At 50.8% G+C, this 20354-nt stretch overlaps 2 protein-coding genes across 3 annotated transcripts in view; one reads left to right on the top strand and one right to left on the bottom strand.

Moving 5' to 3' along the window:
• Nucleotides 1-14433, top strand: part of srcap (Snf2-related CREBBP activator protein) — a 30745-nt gene extending 16312 nt beyond the window's left edge. For both annotated transcript variants that reach the window (XM_080516825.1, XM_080516824.1), the window contains 17 exons: nucleotides 32-218; nucleotides 477-646; nucleotides 1123-1274; nucleotides 1375-1572; nucleotides 2427-2591; nucleotides 3193-3327; nucleotides 3409-3765; nucleotides 3996-4168; nucleotides 4256-4569; nucleotides 4654-4856; nucleotides 5324-5493; nucleotides 5593-5789; nucleotides 5881-5995; nucleotides 6492-6617; nucleotides 6996-7175; nucleotides 7340-7423; nucleotides 7601-14433. In XM_080516825.1, the coding sequence (XP_080372951.1) occupies nucleotides 32-218; nucleotides 477-646; nucleotides 1123-1274; nucleotides 1375-1572; nucleotides 2427-2591; nucleotides 3193-3327; nucleotides 3409-3765; nucleotides 3996-4168; nucleotides 4256-4569; nucleotides 4654-4856; nucleotides 5324-5493; nucleotides 5593-5789; nucleotides 5881-5995; nucleotides 6492-6617; nucleotides 6996-7175; nucleotides 7340-7423; nucleotides 7601-12961 (8287 nt within the window). In that variant the 3' untranslated portion in view covers nucleotides 12962-14433. The remainder of the gene's footprint in view (nucleotides 1-31; nucleotides 219-476; nucleotides 647-1122; nucleotides 1275-1374; nucleotides 1573-2426; nucleotides 2592-3192; nucleotides 3328-3408; nucleotides 3766-3995; nucleotides 4169-4255; nucleotides 4570-4653; nucleotides 4857-5323; nucleotides 5494-5592; nucleotides 5790-5880; nucleotides 5996-6491; nucleotides 6618-6995; nucleotides 7176-7339; nucleotides 7424-7600) is intronic.
• A 604-nt stretch (nucleotides 14434-15037) lies between these two features.
• stx4 (syntaxin 4) lies at nucleotides 15038-19636 on the bottom strand. The gene is made up of 10 exons (XM_080516776.1): nucleotides 19483-19636; nucleotides 19043-19147; nucleotides 18568-18667; nucleotides 18400-18474; nucleotides 18244-18314; nucleotides 17484-17592; nucleotides 16935-17008; nucleotides 16554-16691; nucleotides 16365-16475; nucleotides 15038-16240 (listed from the first exon to the last, which is right to left on the bottom strand). The coding sequence occupies exons 1-10, from the start codon at nucleotides 19510-19512 to the stop codon at nucleotides 16163-16165; spliced, it is 891 nt and encodes a 296-aa protein (XP_080372902.1). The 5' UTR covers nucleotides 19513-19636; the 3' UTR covers nucleotides 15038-16162.
• Nucleotides 19637-20354: the final 718 nt, after the last annotated feature.

Here is a 20354-nt window from a genome sequence, read left to right as displayed (position 1 = left end):
TTTAACGGCTTGTTTCCTCTGTGACCTTCAGGACCAGGGAGACGCTGGCCAGCGGCCACTTCATGTCCGTCATCAACATCCTCATGCAGCTCCGCAAAGTGTGCAACCACCCGAACCTGTTCGACCCCCGGCCCATCCAGTCGCCCTTCATCACGCAGCCCATCATCTTCCACACCGCCTCGCTGGCGCAGGACGCGCTGGACGTCTGTCCTCTGAAGGTCCGCAGCAGCAGAGTCCCACAGCTGTTAGGATTCATGTCAGAATCTGGAAAGAAAAGAACAGATTTAGCAAAAACAAAATTCATCTAAGAGTTTTAAGGATTCAAAGTTGGAAAAAGTTAAAATTAGATATTAATTTAACTCTTTTGACCCACTAGAAAGGTGATCAAACTCTGAACTATAGGTACTCAAACTGTTAAAAGTACATGAAGAATGTTGTTGAAAACCTCATGCTCTGCCTGCGTTTCGGCCTCTCAGCGCTGCGACCTCTCCATGTTCAACCTGGTCGCCCTGGAGCGCCACGTGTCCCGTTACCAGGCCGACGTCTTCCTGCCGCGCCACAAAGTCAGCCGGCAGCTGATCCAGGAGGTCGCCGAGTCCCCCGAGCCGCCGCCGAGGCCCAGACCGGTCCGCATGAAAGTCAACAGGTACAGAACGGGGCTCGGACCGGCCAATACAATCACAGAACCTTAAAGCTCAGTGTGGACTGGAACTTGGGGACATTCTTGCTTTTCAAGCACCACAGTACTGTGGAATCCCTACCTTGTCGTTTAACTCAATGGCCGAACCCATGTTTTATTCCAACTCTTTTTTTATTGACATTTTAAGCGAGCCAACTTCCAATTGTATAAAATGAGTCGCCTGGCCAACAGGGTCATAAAGGCAACAGTATGTTTTAGGGACTTCGAAGATGTGGTATCGGGGGGGATATGGTGAATGTAGCTGGTAACAGATTAGGAGGGATTGTCTGATCATATGCTCCTCCTATCGTGTCAAAAATACTCTCCCAAAAAGAACATAGCTTAGGACAGGACCAGAACATATGAATATGGTCAGCAGGAGATTGTTTGCATCTAATGCAGATATCGCTGACAGAGGCCGAACCCATGTTTGATTCTTCCAGGACGTTCCAGCCTCCTCCGAAAGGCGACAACCGACCGGTGCTCCTGATGAACAAGCCCACCTGCTCCGTCGCTCCGGCCGCTCAGACCCCGAAGCCCACCCCCGTCACCGAGGTCGCCTCCACGTCGGCTCCGCCTCCCGTCATCCAACAAGGTACGAGAAACGCCGCTCGCCAACCAAACCCCCCCCCCCACCCCCCCCAACGGTGACGGGACAAAACACTGAGCCTCCCGTCTGTCTGTCTCCCTCTCAGTGGTGTGCTCGGTGGCGGCCACGCCTCCCCCCCGCCTGCCCGCCGCCGCCTCTCAGACGGCGGTCAGATCCAGCGCTCCCAAGCCGGTGCTGACTGTGCGGGCCCCCGCCGCTCCCTGTGTGGCCGGCGTCCCCAGCCCGAGTACCGTCATGCCCCAGAGGGTGCTGCTCAGCCCGGACATGCAGGCCAGGCTGCCCTGTGAGTCCACGGCTTCCACAGCGAAGCATTGTGTTTGATGGATGTTCAAATAATTTTTTTTTTAGCATGCCCCCATCACAGTCTCCCTCTACTGACCCGACCCGTACCACTGAATCTGAAATATACATACACACATAAAGGCAAATAAACATGAGTGTCAATACCTAAATGAGCTTTCAGACATGTATACACATACATTTTTGAGTAGTGACATTAATGTATGTTAGGTCTGGGTGATTTGGCCTAAAGAAAACCCAAAAAACGAATGAAAAAAATAAATCAACTTAAAAAAAATTTAAAAAATTTCTCATTCCACTTAAAAATGATTGCAAACATCAGATATTTTGACAAAGTGCAACTTTATTGCTGTGATTGTCCTCAGAGTTGTATAAATGCATACAAAACCATCCCAAAATATAAAGTAAAACTAATTCAAGCTTTCGCAAAGTACAAAAACTACAGAAACACTAAAAATGTCAAAAAAGTTGAATTTGCAAAATAAAAATTTGAACTTTTTTAGCAAAAAATTTGATTTTGATTTATTTATTTGCCCGGCCTTAATGTATGTTTATATCTACAATCTGTGCAGACTCATTTTGATATATTAAAAATGTAAATTTACATTTTAATGGACTCTATAGATACATACTGGCTCAGTCTTGAAGGTTATGGGGTCATTTTTGAATGAACGATTAGTTCAAAACCGCTTATCATCCTTTTACAACTGAACTTTTAAGGGCTTTTATATTTAAAATTTTGCATTTTTAACAGCAAAACAAGTTGAAGCCGCTGCTAAACTCGGACTCTCATGTTCCCATTTCTGACCCGTGTGTCTCTTTTCCCCTCCCGTGAAGCTGGCGAGGTGGTCAGTATCGCCCAGCTGGCCTCCCTGGCGGGCCGCCCGGTGTCGTCGTGTCAGGGCAGTAAGCCCGTCACCTTCCAGCTGCAGGGCAACAAGCTGACGCTGTCCGGAGCTCAGATCCACCAGGTCCCAGCAGCGGCGCCGCGCCCCGTTCAGGGTGAGACCACCGACATCACCGTGACACCTAGGCGTCTCAAAAATCACTAACAAAGCAGAGAAATGCAGCTTTGTGTCTCTATATTCCATTTAATAGAGGGAGTAGGTCTGATATGTCTTGATATGTCACCAGGGCAGACGTGGTTCTAAAGACACAAAAAGCCGAAAGCTGCACATCCACACTGGAAACACAAGATTTGACTCACAGATGCCGATTTGCTTCACTGTCAGACTTTCAACAGAGGAAATATTCAATTTGAAACAACAGTTGCAGGATCACTTCTTCTGCTCTCCTTTAATACTGCGGTGGAAGTGTGTTTGCAGCGCACTGCCCCCTGCAGTTTGGATGCGGGAGCTGCGTGGAGTATCAGTGGCACAGGTTCTCTCATGCTGATTCTGCAGGTCTAAGTTCTAGAAATATCTAAACATACTTTAAAAGTTACTCCCATTAGAAGACGCTAATTAAGATATCCAAGTGAGTGAAATCGTTTAAATTCAACCATTTAAACACGAGATTCCGCCTAAAAGTCTCAACCAGACAAGCAACCATGTTATTTCCCAAGGTGACGGACGCTGATCTCTCTGGCGTCGTTGCTCTGCAGGTAACGTGATGCACCTGGTGTCCAGCGGCGTGCAGCACCACCTCATCAGCCAGCCGGCGCAGGTGACGGTGCAGACCGCCGCCTCTGCCACGGCGCCCAACGCAAACCGCTTGCCGCACAACGCCACCTCTCAGGGTGAGAAGCGCCTCCTCGCCTCGCCGACGGGGAACGCCAAAGGCAGGCTGCTGAAGTGTGTGTGTGTGTGTGTGTTTCCAGTGCCCTCGGCTATGGTGAGCAGCCCCGGTGTGGTGAAGATCGTTGTGCGTCAGTCAGCAGGCAAGGAGGGCGGGCCGGTGCCCACCCTGGCCGTGGCCCCTTCCCCCCGTGTTACCCCCCAGGCCTCCTCCCCCTCCCTGCACCCCCACGCCGCCGCCGCTACCACCGCCACCCCCATCAGGACCACCGCTCCCCTGCAGATCACCCAGCGCACCGCCGGCCCCGCCACCGCCCACTACACCATAGCTCCTCCCAGACACCCCGGCTCCGCCCCCAACCAGCCCCAACCCCCCCGCCCCGTGCTCAAAGTAGTGCAGCCCCCTCCTCCTCCCCCCGCGGCCAGCGTGGAGCAGCCAGGTGAGAGGAACTCGCTCCAGCTGCTTCTTCCTCTGTCAGGCGTGTAGGAGGAGACGATCCGGGTCCGGACGTCTCTGCCGCTAGTTTTTAGATGTGTTGTCTTCCTCGCCGTCCCTCCTCCCACTCTCTGGGTTACCCCTACCCTCCCCTAACCCTACCCTACCCTACCCTAACCTGACCCTGTGGCACAGACACAAGCTGAACCGTCTCCTCCGCCCTCCTCTCCTCAGCTCCCACTCCAGTCACGTCCTCCTCGTCCGTGACAAAGCCTTCGTCAACGCCGCGGGACAGCGGCAGCAGTCAGACCGCCGTCGTCCCGAAGTCCAGACCCAGTGTCGGGGGGAAGGTCTGCCCCCCTGCCAGGAGAGTCCCTCGTCCTCCTCCACGCTCTCCTTTCCACATGGTAACCCGCTTGTTTCTGCTCCCTCCCCCCACCGAGCACTGCAGAATAAGTGCCGTGACTCTAAGTGTCCCTCTCGTCCGTCCCCAGTCGTGGCTGTCCGACAGCCTCAAGCGGCAGCGGGAGAGCCGCCTCGACTTCATCTTCGGGGTGAACGAGCGCCGCTGCGGCGCCCGGCCGATGTACGGCCGTGAGGTCCTGGACCTGCTGACCTTCCTGCCCGGCGCCCGGCCCTCGCCGGCCCCCCTGCGGCCCGAGGCGGAGTGGGGGCGCTCGGGACACAGCAGCTGCCTGATGGCGCAGACGCGGGAGAAGTTCGCCTTCTGGCAGCGGAGCGGCGCCGTCAGGGAGGCCATCCACAGCGTGGACGAGCGCCTGGAGCTGGTGGCTGACGTCATCGACCGGTACATGAACCCCCCCCCCGCCTCACTCATCACTGACGTCTCCCTGGCTTCACTCTTCTTCTTCTTCTTCCGTCTCTTGTGCAGGTTCACGTTTGCCATCCCGCCCGTGGAGGCCCCGCCCATCTCCATGCACTGCTGCCACCCTCCGCCGTCCCTGAGCCACCGGGAGGCCATGTTCTCCGCCATGCTGGCCACGGAGGCGGCGCCGCTCACCAGCAGCCTCCATCGGATCCAGTGCTACATGAGGACCCAGTTCCCCGACCTGCGGCTCATCCAGTACGACTGCGGTGAGTCCGGGAAGGAGTCGGTTCCCTTTTCATCTCACTCTTGCTTTAATATCCTCACGTATCCTCAGTCTTCATCAGTGTCTCACCCTTCTGGTTTACTTCTCCCTCTTCATTCCTCCATCTACCTTCTGTTCCATTTTCCTTGTTTCTGTCCTTCATTTTGCCTCTTTTTTAGGACTTGCATATTTTTCCTGTTTTAAATGCTGATCTCCTTCTATTTACTGTTTTCCTATTTTTTTTCTTTAAACTTGAATTCATTATTTAATTGTTCTCCCTGAATATCATCCTTGTATTTTGATTTCTCGCTCCCCTTCGGTGTCTTTTTTTTGTATTTCCTTCCTTTGTAATGTCATTTCTTTTTTCCTTACTTTTTATCTTCAGTTTATTCAGCCCATTTCTACCCATTTATTTGTTTTAGATTTTCTTTGCTCTGTGGTGACGGTCTGTATTTGTGTATTTGTGCACAGGGAAGCTTCAGACTCTCCACACGCTGCTGAGGAAGCTGAAGAGCGGCGGCCACCGCGTGCTGATCTTCACCCAGATGACGAGGATGCTGGACGTGCTGGAGCAGTTCCTCAACTACCACGGACACATCTACCTCCGTCTGGACGGCAGCACGCGTGTGGAGCAGCGACAGGTCGCCACCACCGCCACCATCATTTACCCGCCGTCCGCAGAGAAGGTGTTTACAGGAGAGTAGTATTCACCTCCCCCACGTGTGTTTTCTCCCCCGCAGGCTCTCATGGAGCGATTCAACGCAGACCGACGCATCTTCTGCTTCATCCTTTCCACTCGCAGCGGCGGCGTCGGCGTCAACCTGACCGGCGCCGACACCGTGGTGTTCTACGACAGCGACTGGAATCCCACCATGGACGCCCAGGCTCAGGACCGCTGCCACCGCATCGGGCAGACCAGAGACGTCCACATCTACAGGTAGTTTGATCTTTTCAACTCCAAAGTTGCAATGTGGTGAATTTTTTCAGGGGATGAAACTAGTTTGATTGTGACGTTGTTTATTCCTCAGACTGATCAGTGAGCGCACAGTGGAGGAGAACATCTTGAAGAAAGCCAACCAGAAGAGGATGCTGGGAGATATGGCGATCGAAGGGGGAAACTTCACCACTGCCTTCTTCAAACAGGTTTTTATCTCTTCAGTTCTTTTGGCCTGTTTCAGGAAAGTTTCCACACATTTCTTACCTCGTCTGTTTTTCCAGACACAACAAAGGTGTGGGTGTGAGCTGTTGACTGTGATTTTAACTATTTATATCTTTGAATAATGTGTGTATTTCAACCCTTTATCAGTGCATTAATTGAATTATCACTCCCCTGAGTGCCATCTTGGAGTATATCAATACTGTGAAGTCAGTTTTCACTTTATAAAATGTTTTAAAGCATATTTCAGCATTTTTAGCTTTAATGTTTAGCATAAGGATGTAATTAAGCATTAAATGATCTTCAATGTATTATTATAGAAAGTATGCAGAAGTTTCCACATTTGTTTTATTAATGATTGTGATAAAAGTGTCTGTTGTGGTTTGATCCCCCGCTGGCTGTTAAATTTGAAATGTAATTTAACGGGTCGGTGGTTTATTGGTCTCCGTGTGAAAATGGTGGAAACGTGTTTTTGTTCCTCAGCAAACCATCCGCGAGCTGTTCGACATGAACGACAGCGAGAAGAGAGAGGCTGCGGTGGAGCTGTCGCTGCCTCACGCCGAGGAGGAGGAAGGTGTCAACAAACAGAGCACCACCATCCTGGAGCAGGTCAGATATTCACATTCATCAGCCACCCAGTGCACACATTCAGGTTCGAGCAAAACTGTTGTTGTTGAACAGCTTGAGCCGGACAGATGTGCCTAACAGGATTACAGAGAGCCAATGTAAAGTTAAATGACCTTACAGAGCTGCAAATAGCCAGAAACGGAGAAAATGATACAAAATGGACAAAAATAATTCAATGTTAACAACTTCAAATGAACCAGAGAACGAAATGTGACATAACAAAACAGGACGTAAGCTGGTTTGAAATGAAGAGACAAAAACGCGGGGTCACATAAAAACCCCATCGATCGTCTAAAAGCTGTTGTGGCGTCTCACCGTAACGTGTAAAATGTTGTTGACGTTTCGCCGCGTCCGCCGCAGGCGCTGTGCCGCGCCGAAGACGAGGAGGACATCGTGGCGGCCTCGCAGGCCAAAGCGGAGCAAGTGGCGGAGCTGGCGGAGTTTAACGAGAACATCCCGCTGGACGACGGCGGCGGCGAGCAGGAGGAAGTGGAGGAGCTCTCCAAAGCGGAGCAGGAGATCGCTGCTCTGGTGGAGCAGGTGAGTCCATAAGACTACACAAACCCGTGAGATAGTTGGGGCTCCCTGCAGCAGGAGTGTTCTCTACTCTGCCGCGCCGTGCCGAGTCCCAAAACATGACTGAGTTGACCTAAAAAGAGCAGTGGTCCATATTATTGCATTAACACGGCATATTGTCTTTGCAGCTCACTCCCATCGAACGCTACGCCATGAACTTCCTGGAAGCGTCACTGGAAGACGTATGCAAAGAGGAGCTGAAGCAGGCGGAGGTAAGGATGCACTTTTTGTTAAAACTTGCCTTGACCGGAATACCTGAAGTCATTTTGTATTCAGTGATTTCAAACCAATAATAGTTTTTTTTTGTTGTTATGGAAACTAGATATCATAAAGTCCATAGCTGCAGAGGTTTGACCCTTGCGCGTGTGTGTGCGCGTGTGTGTTTTCAGGAGCAGGTGGAAGCTGCCAGGAAAGGCCTCGATCAGGCCAAAGAGGAAGGCCTCAAGCTCCACGCTTCATCTGACGACAATGACGACGACTTCCTGTCGAGGCCCGGCTCTGCGGAGCCGGCTCAGCCACCGCCTTCCCGCCGCGGCCGCAAACCCAAAGACAAGACGGTCACCTCCACGAGGACCAGCGGCCGGCTCCGTGGAGCCTCACCCGACACCGAGCCGGAGCCCACGACCCCCAGAGAAGTGCCTGAAAGACTCCGCGGTCTGAGAGGACGGGGAGCTGCCAAAGACACCAGCGCCGTGTCTGCCACCCCGTCACACCCCAAAACCTCCTCTTCAGCCAGGCTCCAAGACTCCAAGCCCTCGAAGGCGTCGTCGCCAGCCAGAGATCACCACGCGGTCAAAACCAGGACTCAACCAACCCGGACACATCCCAGTCCAGTGCCTTCCCCTACCACCGCCTCGCCCCCTGCGGGGAAACATCCCACTGTAGGAGAGACTGAGAGCAAGAACTCCAAAGCGGCGAGAGAGGAGAAGGACGGGAGCAACGAGAGGAAGGTCTCGGAGTCCTCACTGGCCTCCGGCTGCCCCGTGGACCATCAGACAAAAGACGACGACAGTAAAGACCACAGTGCCATGTCTCCCCCCTCCACCAGCTCCAGATCACCTCGCAAACGCCAATCGGCCGATGATGAAGTCCTGCGGGGCCTGGTTGAGGATTCTCCATCGGCCAAAGTCCTGCGGAAGCTCCCGGGCCGTCTCGTCACCGTGGTGGAGGAGAAGGAGCCGAGGAGGCGGCGGCGGCGGGGGAGTGGCACTGGAGGCTCTGTAGAGGAGGCGGTAGCTGAAGAGACCGCCGACGATCCGAACAAAGACAACACGTCCCCGAGCAACGACGGCAAAACTAAAACGACTGTTACCAAATCCCCTCAGGACCAGGACCCCACCCCAAGTCCATCTGTTGTCCCGCAGCCTGTCAGAAGCTATCCATCGTACTCGGCACCTCATCTGTCTCCCGACATGCCGGTGCTGAGAAATCTCCCTGTGCGACGAAGGCTGGAAACTGAATCACGCATGGCGGCTCAGCTGGGAGAGCAGCAGCAACTTCTGGGACGTGGACGAGGAGGAAACCAGTCCAAGAAAACAGACTCTGTGCCTGGAAAAGAGACGGCGTTGAGCTCCGCGGAGTCCAGCTTGAATTCTCTTGCAACACCATTAAAAAGAAAAAGGGGCCGGCCCCCTAAGACTCCCCCGAGATTACCAGAGTCTGACAACACAATTAGCCCCCTGCCCACTTCGCCGAGCGAGGAAGAGAACCCCCCTGTTTCCCCGAAACGTAAGAGGGGTCGTCCCCGCAAAGACTCTGTGACCGTGTCAGACGCTACTGGTGAAGGACAAAACTCTGAAGCGTCTGCCACATCGAAACTTGAACTAAGCTCGCACTCGGTCCCGTCGGAGACCCTGACCCCCGTTGCTGCCAACACAAATATGACCTCGCCGTCAACCAAAGAGGAAACAGACACTAAGACCGAGGATTCTAATGCTGCTCCCAATCAAGCACTCGTAATGAAGACGGATGAAGCTTGTAAACCCATTTCTTCAGTCCAGACCCCAGCGACACTTGAACCTCCTCCTGTTCCTACCTCCACTCATAGTCTCAGTGCAGCTCAAGAGGCACAGACTTCTTCTGCATCCTTTGTCCCACTGTCCTCGTGTACCGATGTCATAGTCACTACCACCTCCCCATCGCCATCCACCAATATCGTCTCCTCCACCGCTCCAACTTCCGTGGTTGCCACTGCTGCTGAAGCTGCCGTAGAGCCAGGCTCCTCAGCTCTGACTGTGAAAATGACGGGACAAGACTCTAACTCTGCCAGACCCACCACAGTTGCTCCACCAGCTGCTACCACTCTGCCTGCTGTGGCTGTCGAAGCCACATTGACAGGGACTTCTGCAGGAGCTCCAGGATTTTTGAAACCAGCCACCACTACAGTGAAATCACTCACAACTAAAGCTGCTGCCGTCAAGGACCCAACGAAATCCTCTGTGGCGTCTGCTGCAACCACGACTCATGCCACCCCCAAGGTGTCGTCACCTTCACTGAGCCCAACTTCACCAAAGTCGACCTCTTCAACTTCAGCTCCAGTGATGACAACTCAAATAAAACCAGCCCAACTCAATCCAACAAAGTTGGCAGCCCAAGTAAAAACTGCCCAGGTTATTCCATCAAACGCAACAACAGTTAAAACTCCTCAAACGAGTCTGTTAAATCCAACTGCTGTCGAAGGAGTGCAGACTAATCAATCAAACCCAACGACGACCATAACACCACCTCAAGTGAGTCCATCAAAACCAACAACTACAGCAAAGACTATTCAAACTAGTCAATTGAACCTAGCAACTACCGTCAAAGCCCCTCAAGCTTGTCCATCAAACCCAACGGGGACAATAAAAACTGTTCACGTCGGTCCATCAAACCCAACGACGGCAAAAACTCCTCAAGCCATTACATCAGTGAAAGAAAAACCAGCACAAGCCTGTTCATCAAACCCAACAGTAAAAACAACCCAAACGACTCCATCGGTCTCAACGACCCAAACAAAACTAGTGCAAGCTTGTCCGTCAAAGTCCGCAGCTCCAACAACAGTCCGAACAAATCAAGTAAATGCAAGCCCAGCCATCCCCAAACTTCCGTCTGTATCTTCCTCGGTTACAAATGTAAATATAGCGCCATCTTTACCAGACAAGGCAAAGACTAATGTGACCGATGGCAAAACCTCAACCGCACCATTGGCAACTGAAGCACCTGCACCGACTCGGTCAACTAAAGAGCCTCTCAAATCTGGTGCTGCACCACCTCTTCCAATCTGCTCTGCTGCCCCCACCACATCTGTTCCTACCCCAAGTACACCTGTACCTGCCCCCACCACATCTGCCCCTACCCCAAGTACACCTGTATCTGCCCCCACCACATCTGTCCCTACCCCAAGTGCACCTGTATCTGCTGCCCCCACCACATCTGCCCCTACCCCAAGTGCACCTGTATCTGCCCCCACCACATCTGTCCCTACCCCAAGTGCTCCTGTATCTGCCCCCACCACATCTGTCCCTACCCCAAGTACTCCTGTATCTGCCCCCACCACATCTGTCTCTGCCCCGAGTCCATCTGTGTCAGCCCCCACCACATCTGTCTCTGCCCCGAGTACATCTGTATCTGCCCCCACCACATCTGTCCCTGCCCCAAGTGCACCTGTATCTGCCCCCACCACATCTGTCCCTAGTACACCTCTATCTACCCCCACCACATCTGTCCCTGCCCCGAGTACAACTGTCCTTACCTCTTCTGAGGCAAACATGGTTGCGTCAACGTCGTCGCCCCAAACGGAAGCAGTCCTTGTAACAAGTCCTTCTGAACTAGATACCTCTGGTTCCCCCCTGGTGGCAACACCTGAAGAAAAAACTACCGAGACCCCTGTGACGACTCCCACCGGAGTGCCACAAACGGTTTCCACACCTAAAATGCCATCCGTAGAAAAGTTAGCTGCAGATGAAAGCAGAAATTGTACAGCGACCCAGGTGTGCACTGCCACCTGTACCACAGCGGCTCCGCCTGTGTCCACCACGCAAACCACCACAGTCCACGTACCAAGCCCTGGATCCACTGCTGTTCCTGCCCCTGCGCCCCCTGGTGGTTCATCGGAGACGCAGTCTGCAGAGTCGGTGCTTGAGAACTCTAAAAGTGACTCAGAAATGGAAGTGGATGCAGAAGCGGATTCTTGCAAAGAGACTGACGACAACAAGCAAACGGGGTGCAAGTCTCAACCTAAAAGGAGAAAGGTGGCTAGTTCGTCAGGAACCAAAGAGTCCAAGGCAGAAAAGGAGGAAGAGGCTGCAGGAGATGCAAAAGTTTCAACCACATTGCAGAAAGATCAGAGCCCACAGTCGGCAGAGAAAACCAACGAGGATCAGAAACCTCCTCGGCCCAAAAGGTCTCTGAGTCGTCAGAGCAGCCAGGATTCGACACGCTCCTCCTCGCCGTCGTCTGGGTGCTCGACGTCAACGCTCACGCGCCACGCTCACCACAAGAGGACTTATGAGAACAGACTTCCCGCCAAGAAGAAGCGAACTGACGTCACCTCAGAGGCTGGGAAGGAGGAGAATGAAGAGAGCGGGGAGAGGAATGTAGACGGCAGTGAGAAGGAGTCCACCACCTCGACTTCCCGTTCAGCGAGGCGCTCCAGGTCCTCCTCTTCCTCCACCGACTCGGAGAGCGACGAGACGCGAAAGGAGAACCGGCTGACTCGTTCGGCCAAGCGCCGGCTGCAGGACCAGGAGAAGGACAAGGGCACGAAGGAGAGGAAGGCCTCCAAGCCTGCAGATGGCTCCGACAAAAGCACATCGAACACCACCAACACGTCGACGGGAGGCGAGTCCGGCAGCGACACGTCTTCCGTCAGGATCAAGAGAAAATCGGCCGTGTCGCAGCCTTCGCAAGACGGGAAAGCCCAGACCAACAGCACGCCGCCGCTGCCACCCGAGCCAGAAGTGCTGGGGAAACGGTGCTCTGCGCTCAACGCGGCGGCCAAGCTCCTGGCAATGAAAGGCCGTGTGGACACTCCCGGTCACACCACACGGAGAGACCCTGGAGCCAAATCTGCAGCCTCCGCGGACAAAAACCAAAAGTCCAAAAACAAAGCTGTGCCCACGTCGCCCCAAAATAACTCTGTAAGTCTTAACAACAACAAAAACAGCAGCAGCAAACCTTCAGCGCCCAACCAGACGAGCCGCCCGCCATCCCGCTCCACCAGACAGTGCCCCGGCTCTCTGGTCCCGCCACTGGAGGCGGAGTACAAGAGGCTGAAGCCCGAGGAGAAGGAGCGCGGCGGCAGGAAGCCGTCGGGCGCGAAGGACGGCGAGGCCGAGGGACGGTCGTCGTCTCGCGGCCACAGCGCCTGCAGCAGCATGAGCAGCGACGGCGAGGGCGACTGCGGCGGTCGCAGCAGCCGGAGCCGCAGCAGCAGCAACAGCAGCCGGCGCACGCACAGCATCAGCTCCCAGAACACGGAGCGCCGCGGCTCCCGCTCCCGCGCCGCCTCCTCCGGCAGCGAGCGGGACCGCAGCCTGGACCGGGCCAAGAGGGACCAGCCGGGCCGGCGCAGGGAGAGCCGCAAGGACGGCAGGAGAGTCCCGAAGCCACCGCCGCCGCCGCCGCCGGAGGCGGTGACCAGCGGCTCGGGGAACGAGGGGACGCCCGACCGGGTGCTGCGGAGCGTCGCCGCGCTGGCGGCGGTTCAGGCCCGGTCGCCGGCGGCGAGCACCCGCTCCTCCTCCAGCCACCAGCGTCACAACAAGACATGACCAGAGTGCCAAAGGGATTTTACGAACAATTGAAGCAAGGGTGTTGCAGAGTACGACGCGACGGCACGCCAGCGCCCCCCAGTGGCTGCTGCTTTGTCTGCACTCTTAAGGGAACCGCAAGGGAACGGAGCGCCGCACAAGCCAGGGACCGCCCTCACTCCGCAGGCCCCTTCCCCGTCGCTTTCCAACTGGACCCGGTCCCCTCGTCACTCAGACGGACTGCTGGGGGAGGGGGGGGGGCGGCTCGGCTCGGGCCGCTGGGGCTGATGGGAAAATAAAAACAAAAGTGTCGCTGCGGTGGCGCGGCGAGGAGGCGGTGCGGCGGGAAAAGCTTCACCGCCGCAAGAGGTGAACGTTAGTTGACATTACGTACTGTAACCATTAAAGACTGGAGCACTCGGACCCTCCGTGTTAAGATGAGATTAAACAGCCCCCCCCCCCCCCCCCCCCCCCCCCCCCGTAATTTGTGTGACGTTTAAAAATAAACCTTGGAGTGACCAGTTGTATTGTAAGTCGGCGGTTTTTAGAAAGTTTGGTTTTGAGAAATTTGGTCCTGACTATCGTTTGTTTGTAGTCGGTTGATACGTTTTCCGTACGTTCTGATTTCTTCCGGGGTGTGAGGAAGATGAACGGATCTGTCAGTGTGATCTCTGCTGCACTAAAAGCTGGAGCTTCGTCTCTCCTCGTCGTTGGACTCGTCTCAAATCGGCCTCCTCCTCCTCCTCATTTGCACAGCCGGCTTTTTTTTTGGTCGGTGTAGTGACGCGATCGATTGGTCCCGGATGTCGCCCGATCTATTAAAAGTAGTTCGTATTTGGAAAGTCCACCACTGCCCCTCCCCCGGTTCTTTCCACAGGCGGTTTATTTTGCAGTTAAAGTCCACCTCCGTCAAGTGTTCCTGCTGAAAGGCGACAAGTGTTTAAAAGAGTGCCTCGTCGGCCAAATGGTTTCTGAACCCGATTGCCTTTGTGACGCACCTGAAGCCGGGTGTTAATCTTCTCTAACTTAAAAAAAAAAAAGAAAAAAAAGCCAAACAAATTAGATTAAAAACAACAAAATAAACAAAAAAAAAAAAAACCCCGACAAACTACTTTTGTCCTCTTTCAAAACCTGAAAATTAAAATGTTTTCTTTTCCTGCCATCATCACATCGTCGCTCTCTGTTCTTGTACAGATAAAATAATGGAGAAAAATGCACTTGGGACAAAACGTGTGAATAAAATGACCGGTGCAGTTCCAGATGACTGTAAATTGTCGATTTACTTGTTGTGAGCGAAGGTGGGATCTGGTGGGGACGCGTGGTTCACGGTGATGGTCTTACTACTACTTTTTTTTTGTTTTTGTTTTTTTCTTTTCTTTTTTTTTTTGGATTCGTTTGTCTCTTTTTATTTGTTGCATTCCTTTTCGATCCCTTGTAATTCCACATTGTTTTACTTGAAAAATAAGACTATTACAGTTGAATAAAAAGACCAAAAATTAGCTGAAGTTTTGTGACACTTTTATTGACGCTTGAATCTGAAAAGAGGTGAGAAATGACAGGATCGGTCGCTTCTGAGTGATTTTTAAATCGCACCAGCAGGACGGGAACTCAATGACCTTTTAAATACCCAAATATTTCCTTTAGTGGCGACGCGCAAACTTCACACTGGAAGGAAAATGAATAGAAAACTAAAGAAATGGGGTCGGGAAATAATTAAATTGTGAAATATTTAAATGTTTTTTACATAAAATGGGTTGGTATTTTAATGAAGCGAGTCGTACATTTAATTCCAATTTTAATGACATTTAATGGTGTATTTCTTAAATTTTTGGCACATTTAGACTATGAAATAAGTAAATAGCAAAATAATTACTAATTTTAAGGAATTTGACATTTAATTAGTCATTTCATATTCAATTCCAATTTTAATAAATTAACTTATTTAATTTTGGCACATTTGGTCCTCTACATTTAATCCTACAAGCAAAGATTTAATTTTTTTCAGATTTCAACCTTTCAAGAGACAAATGTTTGGATTATGAGGCCGATGATGTGGAGAACATGATTTTATTGTGAGACAATAGATCCAGTTCATAAACTACGATAATCTTGATGCATCATCCGATGGGAAGGAGGGAAACTTCTAATTGTAACGTTAAAAAAAATGAGTGACATCGCTGATAATCCAACGTTCGCCTCCACCTGTGACTCATTCAGTGTTTACATCAAAACGTAAGATTTTATATTAGAAACTCTTCAAACCCAAGCAGAGTGGACTCAGACACATAATTTATTTGTTTACAGGAGAATCATGAGCGAGTGACAAAACGTAAAAAACAAAATAGGAACCATGGGGTTAAAGGTCCAATCAGAAGGCGGAGCCAGTACAAACACATAAACTTGTTACGGGTAAAAACTCCTCTTCATCCCTTTCAGTGTTAGTGCACGACGTCGAAGGCACGGTTCACAAGCCCTTGTGTTGCGGTAGCAGCTCACAATGTTCAAATCATAAATACCACCCAGATAAAAGCAGGAGCCGCTTCCTTTCTTGTGCTCAAGACGGCAAAACAACAAAAACAAGCAACGGGATAATCATTTTACACACACACACACACACATCTGTATTTACATTTCTTACATGTAGGCAGCCTGAAATCTCTTTCAAGTTTAAAAAAAAAAAATCATCTGTATAAATTTCATTTTAATCACCAGCAATAAAGGTTATGTACACGTATATTAGTCTGCCCGTGAAAGAAAAGTTCCACCGTATAAAATCGATCTCTACGCCTCCAATTCATCCAGAAACACAAACGTAACAACAGTTTTCCTGAGTACAGTATGACCAGCGCCAGTGTTGGGTTTCAATACTGCAGTGTGCCTCGCTCAAGGTCACGTATTTCCTCGGTTTTTTTTTTTTCTCTTTTAATTGAAGGGAGGGGGAGGAGCGACGTAACAGTTGAGAATCGTCCTGCTTTTTCTTTTTGTTTTGCAGAGCAGAAAGCTGCAGCAGGGACACCGTCGATTGTAGTCGTGAGTTTAAACACCAGAGGAGACGGCCGGGTCGCCATGGTGACGGGACGCTGGGTTCGGGAGGACGACCGCCATGAAATGTGAGCGGGAATAAAAACATGCCGACTCCACCCGTGCGTCCTGTGAGCTTGTCTAATGGTTCGAGGATTGGGGGGGTCTGCGGGGGGGGGGGTCTGGATCCGTCCACAGCGACTAGGCGAAGGAGGACGCCACGGTAATTGCGATGATGAGGATGAGGATGGCCAGACAGATCGCGATCCAAACTTTTTTCTGCGGAAGGAGGACAAACCCGTCAAACTCAAAAACTAATCGGGAAGAAAGGCGGAAGATGCTCTACGAGCTGGATTCTACTTTACGAACTAGTAAGAGTTAAAAGTGGAGACGCTCGTCCTACCTTGCGCGCCTTCTGTTGATACGTGACGGCCTTCTCCGTGTTCTCCTTGGCTTTCTCCACGTAGTTGGACGACTGCGTGATGTTGGACTCGATCCTGTCCACCATTTCGCCCTGCGGGGAGACAAACACCTTAATGCGGCGCCGCCTCGCCCGGCGAGGAGCCGCCACCACCGTCGCCTGCAGCCATACCTGAGCCTCCACCTCCATGGCCAGGTACTGGAACATGTCGTGCAGGTCCCTGATGCTCCGCTCCAGCTTGCGGATCTCGTCGTGCCGGGACTCGATCTCGTTCAGCGCCTGCCGCGTGGCTTTGGCGTCGATGAGGATCTGAGCGACGGGAAGCCAAGCGGTTCAAACGTCACTTCACTCTGGCGCCGCCGACTTCCCGTACGGACTACCTGCTACCGTCTGGGTCTACGAGCTGCTCGCCGCTCTGCGTTTTCTTACCAGAGCCGCCGTCCGGTCCGAGCCGTTCGGAGACAACGGGACAAGAGTCTGTCACCACCTCGTTTCGGGTTCACTCTCGACTACGACTTGCTCAAAAGTCCCGCACTCGTTTCACAAACTCACGTTTTGGGTGAAAACGTCCGTCTGCCCGCTTTCCAGCATGGAGTCCAGCTCCTCGTCCGTCACGATGTTACCGGCTGGGAGGAAAAAACGTTGCAGGACAAACGTAAGTTTAACTGGCCACAGAGGAAGCGTCTCCTTAACGCCGAGGAAATATAGACGCTGCACCGGTCGGCACCAGGGTTGCCAGATCTGACTCGCTGTTTCCAGCCCAAACAACAGAAAACCCACACACCTCAATAAACACCAGCCTGCTATATGTGTAATTAAAAACAACACGCCATAACGTCACAAAAATAAACAAAGGTAAACGGTAAGAAAATTCGGCTCCCCAATTGGGGGATACCGCCAAATCTGGCAACGCAGGTCAGCCCGTGTAGATTCATTCCCGGAAAAACGGGTTGGATTACGAGTCACTGTGAGCAAACAAATCTGAATTGGGTCGCATTTCCCCGCAGCGTGAACGAGGCCTCGGAGCGCCACGTGGCTTCAAAGCCAAAAGAGAAAGAAACGGGATGAAAGTGAAAGTGACGCCGAGCAGCCAGTACTCACTGATCTTCAGCTGCCTCTGGATCCGCTCCACGTTCCGGTCCCGGTACTGCGACTGGATGGTGTTGCAGTGGCCCATCAGCTCCACGAACTCCTTGGACAGGACGCCGTGCTGCAGGGGACGTCAGGGCGGAGAGTCAATAATAATAATAATAATAATAATCTCAATCTAATTATCTGCAAACTGATCCGGGTCAATCTACTCAATATTTTGGTTTTAAATGTCAAAAAAGGCTAAAGAAGAAACTTCAATCACTTTGTTACAATAAATATTTACATAAATACACAGAATTAAATCATTTTAATGGATTTAATCCGTCTCAGCTCTGCAACTAACAATGTCTTTAAATTAATTTTGGATTTTTTAATGAGCAACCAACAAAAAGACGTTTCAAACAGCGTGCCAAAGTAAATCAAATCGTTTTCTATATTTTTTTGGAGTGAGATACGAGGAAATCCATTTTAATTGAGACGTAGAAAATATCAAAAGGGAGACGTGATTCATTTTCCTGGCAGAAATTCACTTTTCTCTCACTAATTTACATTTGAAAATGGTTTTCTTGACAAACTGACCCAAAAAAAAAAAAAAGGTTAAAAAGAATTGTCAATTAAAATTCCAGTGTGTTTGAGTCTCAGACAAACACCACTAACAAAGTATTGATGTGAATGTTTACATCAAATTAATATTCCTCCATGATCCAACCTGGGCTAAAAGCATCTTCAAAACTATCACTGATGAAAAATGTAAATTGAAAAAATGTACCTGAGTGCGCTGCATGCGGATGTTTATGGGAATATATTTGCCGTCCTCGTCTCCCTTCTTGGACTCGATACCTGTGGACAGACAGTCTGGTTTGTACGACGGGAACCACTCGGACACGACGGAACCTTTAACCTTTGACCTTCAGGGTCACTCAACTCTTCAGCTTCCTCTGGATCTGATTGGCCAGCGTCTTGATGTCCTCCCGCAGCGTCTGGAGCTCTTTCTTCATGCCTGCACAGCGAGACACCAGTTATTCGGGGGGACGGCGGCCGCAAGCTTAAACCGACACAACAGTGCTGGAGAAGCGTTACTGTGGCAACGTACTATCCTCCGGCAGCGCCACGCCCAGCACCGTCTTCTGCTTGTTCTCCAGCTCCGACACCATCCTCTTCAGGTTGTGCAGGGCTTCGTGGATTTCCTGAGCCTGACGACCACCAAAACATTCACAACTTCATTTCACGTGCATCTGCGACGTAAAGCATTCAAACGCACTGGACGTCGTCTAAAGGTCAGATCTTTGCACGAGGTGATTCTGTGTGCGGTTTGTTGACGATGCTTCAACATGCATGAGTTAGTTTACGAGCCTGAAAACGAGTAGATGGGCTCAATTCCTGCTGCTTTATTTGTTTATATTTTGTCATACTTTGTTAATCCCTTGGAGAATGTCTGTGTGTGTGTGTGTGTGTGGATGGATGTGATGAAACTATACAAGTGAAATGTTTCGCCACTGATCAATGTCCCACAGCTTCATCTGGCCCTGAGTGAACTTTCTCTGCTGACATGTTTGAAGGACGTTGACCTTTTTGAAGAAAGCGTCATTTTCCTTGTCATCTTTGGCTGAAGATGTTCCAGGTCTGATCATCAGAGCTTTGCCCTCCTCGTCGTCATCGGAAGCCTCTGCGTTCTGCGGTCATATCGGGGGAGAACAAGGTCCAGCGTGAGACAGTGAGGAGTGTGTGAGTGTGTGTGTGTGTGTTGCAGCCCTGCAGCCCTGCCCTGTTCCCGTCCGGCCTGGAGCCGCTCGGTATAAACGGAAACCACTATAATGTCCTTTCTCAGACCCATTAAACCACCAAACTTGTTCACGTTGACCCGCTAACCACATCAACTGTGTGGGTTTTAGTGATCAGAACACAACCAGGAGCTTTAAACCTTCTTTCTCACTCAGTTGGGGAACTTTAGAAAGTTAGCATTGTTAGCGCACCGCGGCTAACGTTAGCCGCTAACTTTAAGACTCACGTTTCCGAGCTCTTTGGTTCGGTCCCGCATATTTCTTCCACGAACACTTCCGGACAGAGTCTCAGAAACGCTGCGTTGAAGTTTGGAAAAATGTGTTCCAATCGGCGACAAGGTGTGGACTAAATTCGGCTGTCATTCAAGAAGTGAACTACAACTGAACACTTCTTCTCCCGCGGCGGCGGTCACCACCAGGAGAGCTGCTCACAGCGCCCCCACTGGCCGCTCACCGGAACTACAGACTGGAATCACACCTCCCCACCGCCCCCACATGTCATTTAATGGAACTACATCAGCTCCCAACGTCCCCACAGTGTGTTATTTTCAATATTGTGTGTTCTAATATTTTATTTTGTTGTGTGTGATGAAAAAAGCACCTGACTTCGAGTACACATTCTCATTTTTTAAGAAAAAAACACAATCATGTGAACCCATGTTAGACTAGTAGAAAATCATGTTTATTCTTATATTGGTCCAACAAATAGATGAAAAAAGTTATTACATTTTCAATTATAAGCGTGTGTTAGGTGTACATGATGATGATGATTAATAATAATAATAATAATAATAATGTTATTATGGCATCTAACTTTTTTTAATCTCTTGTTCTCATCCATTCGCACAGCAAACTGACATCAACATGGCTAAATCAAAATGATAAATGAGGACAAATACTGAGAGGAAGGAAAAAAGTAATATATATTCAGTATATATTGAAAAGAAATCAGAGTATCTGAGGAAAAGCAAATGAGAGTAAACACCTCTGTATAGAATGATATGAATGTGAGGAGACGTTGTCTTTTGCTGATCTTATAGAAGCACAAAGAAACATTGGAAAGAATAACACAAAGGTATAAATCTTCAACGTTACTTCC

The sequence above is a fragment of the Blennius ocellaris genome (assembly GCF_963422515.1).
Source record: "Blennius ocellaris genome assembly, chromosome: 21".
In the NCBI taxonomy this organism is placed as follows: domain Eukaryota; kingdom Metazoa; phylum Chordata; class Actinopteri; order Blenniiformes; family Blenniidae; genus Blennius; species Blennius ocellaris.
The sequence above is the reverse complement of the archived record's forward strand: the minus strand, read 5'-3'. Positions and strand labels throughout refer to the sequence as shown.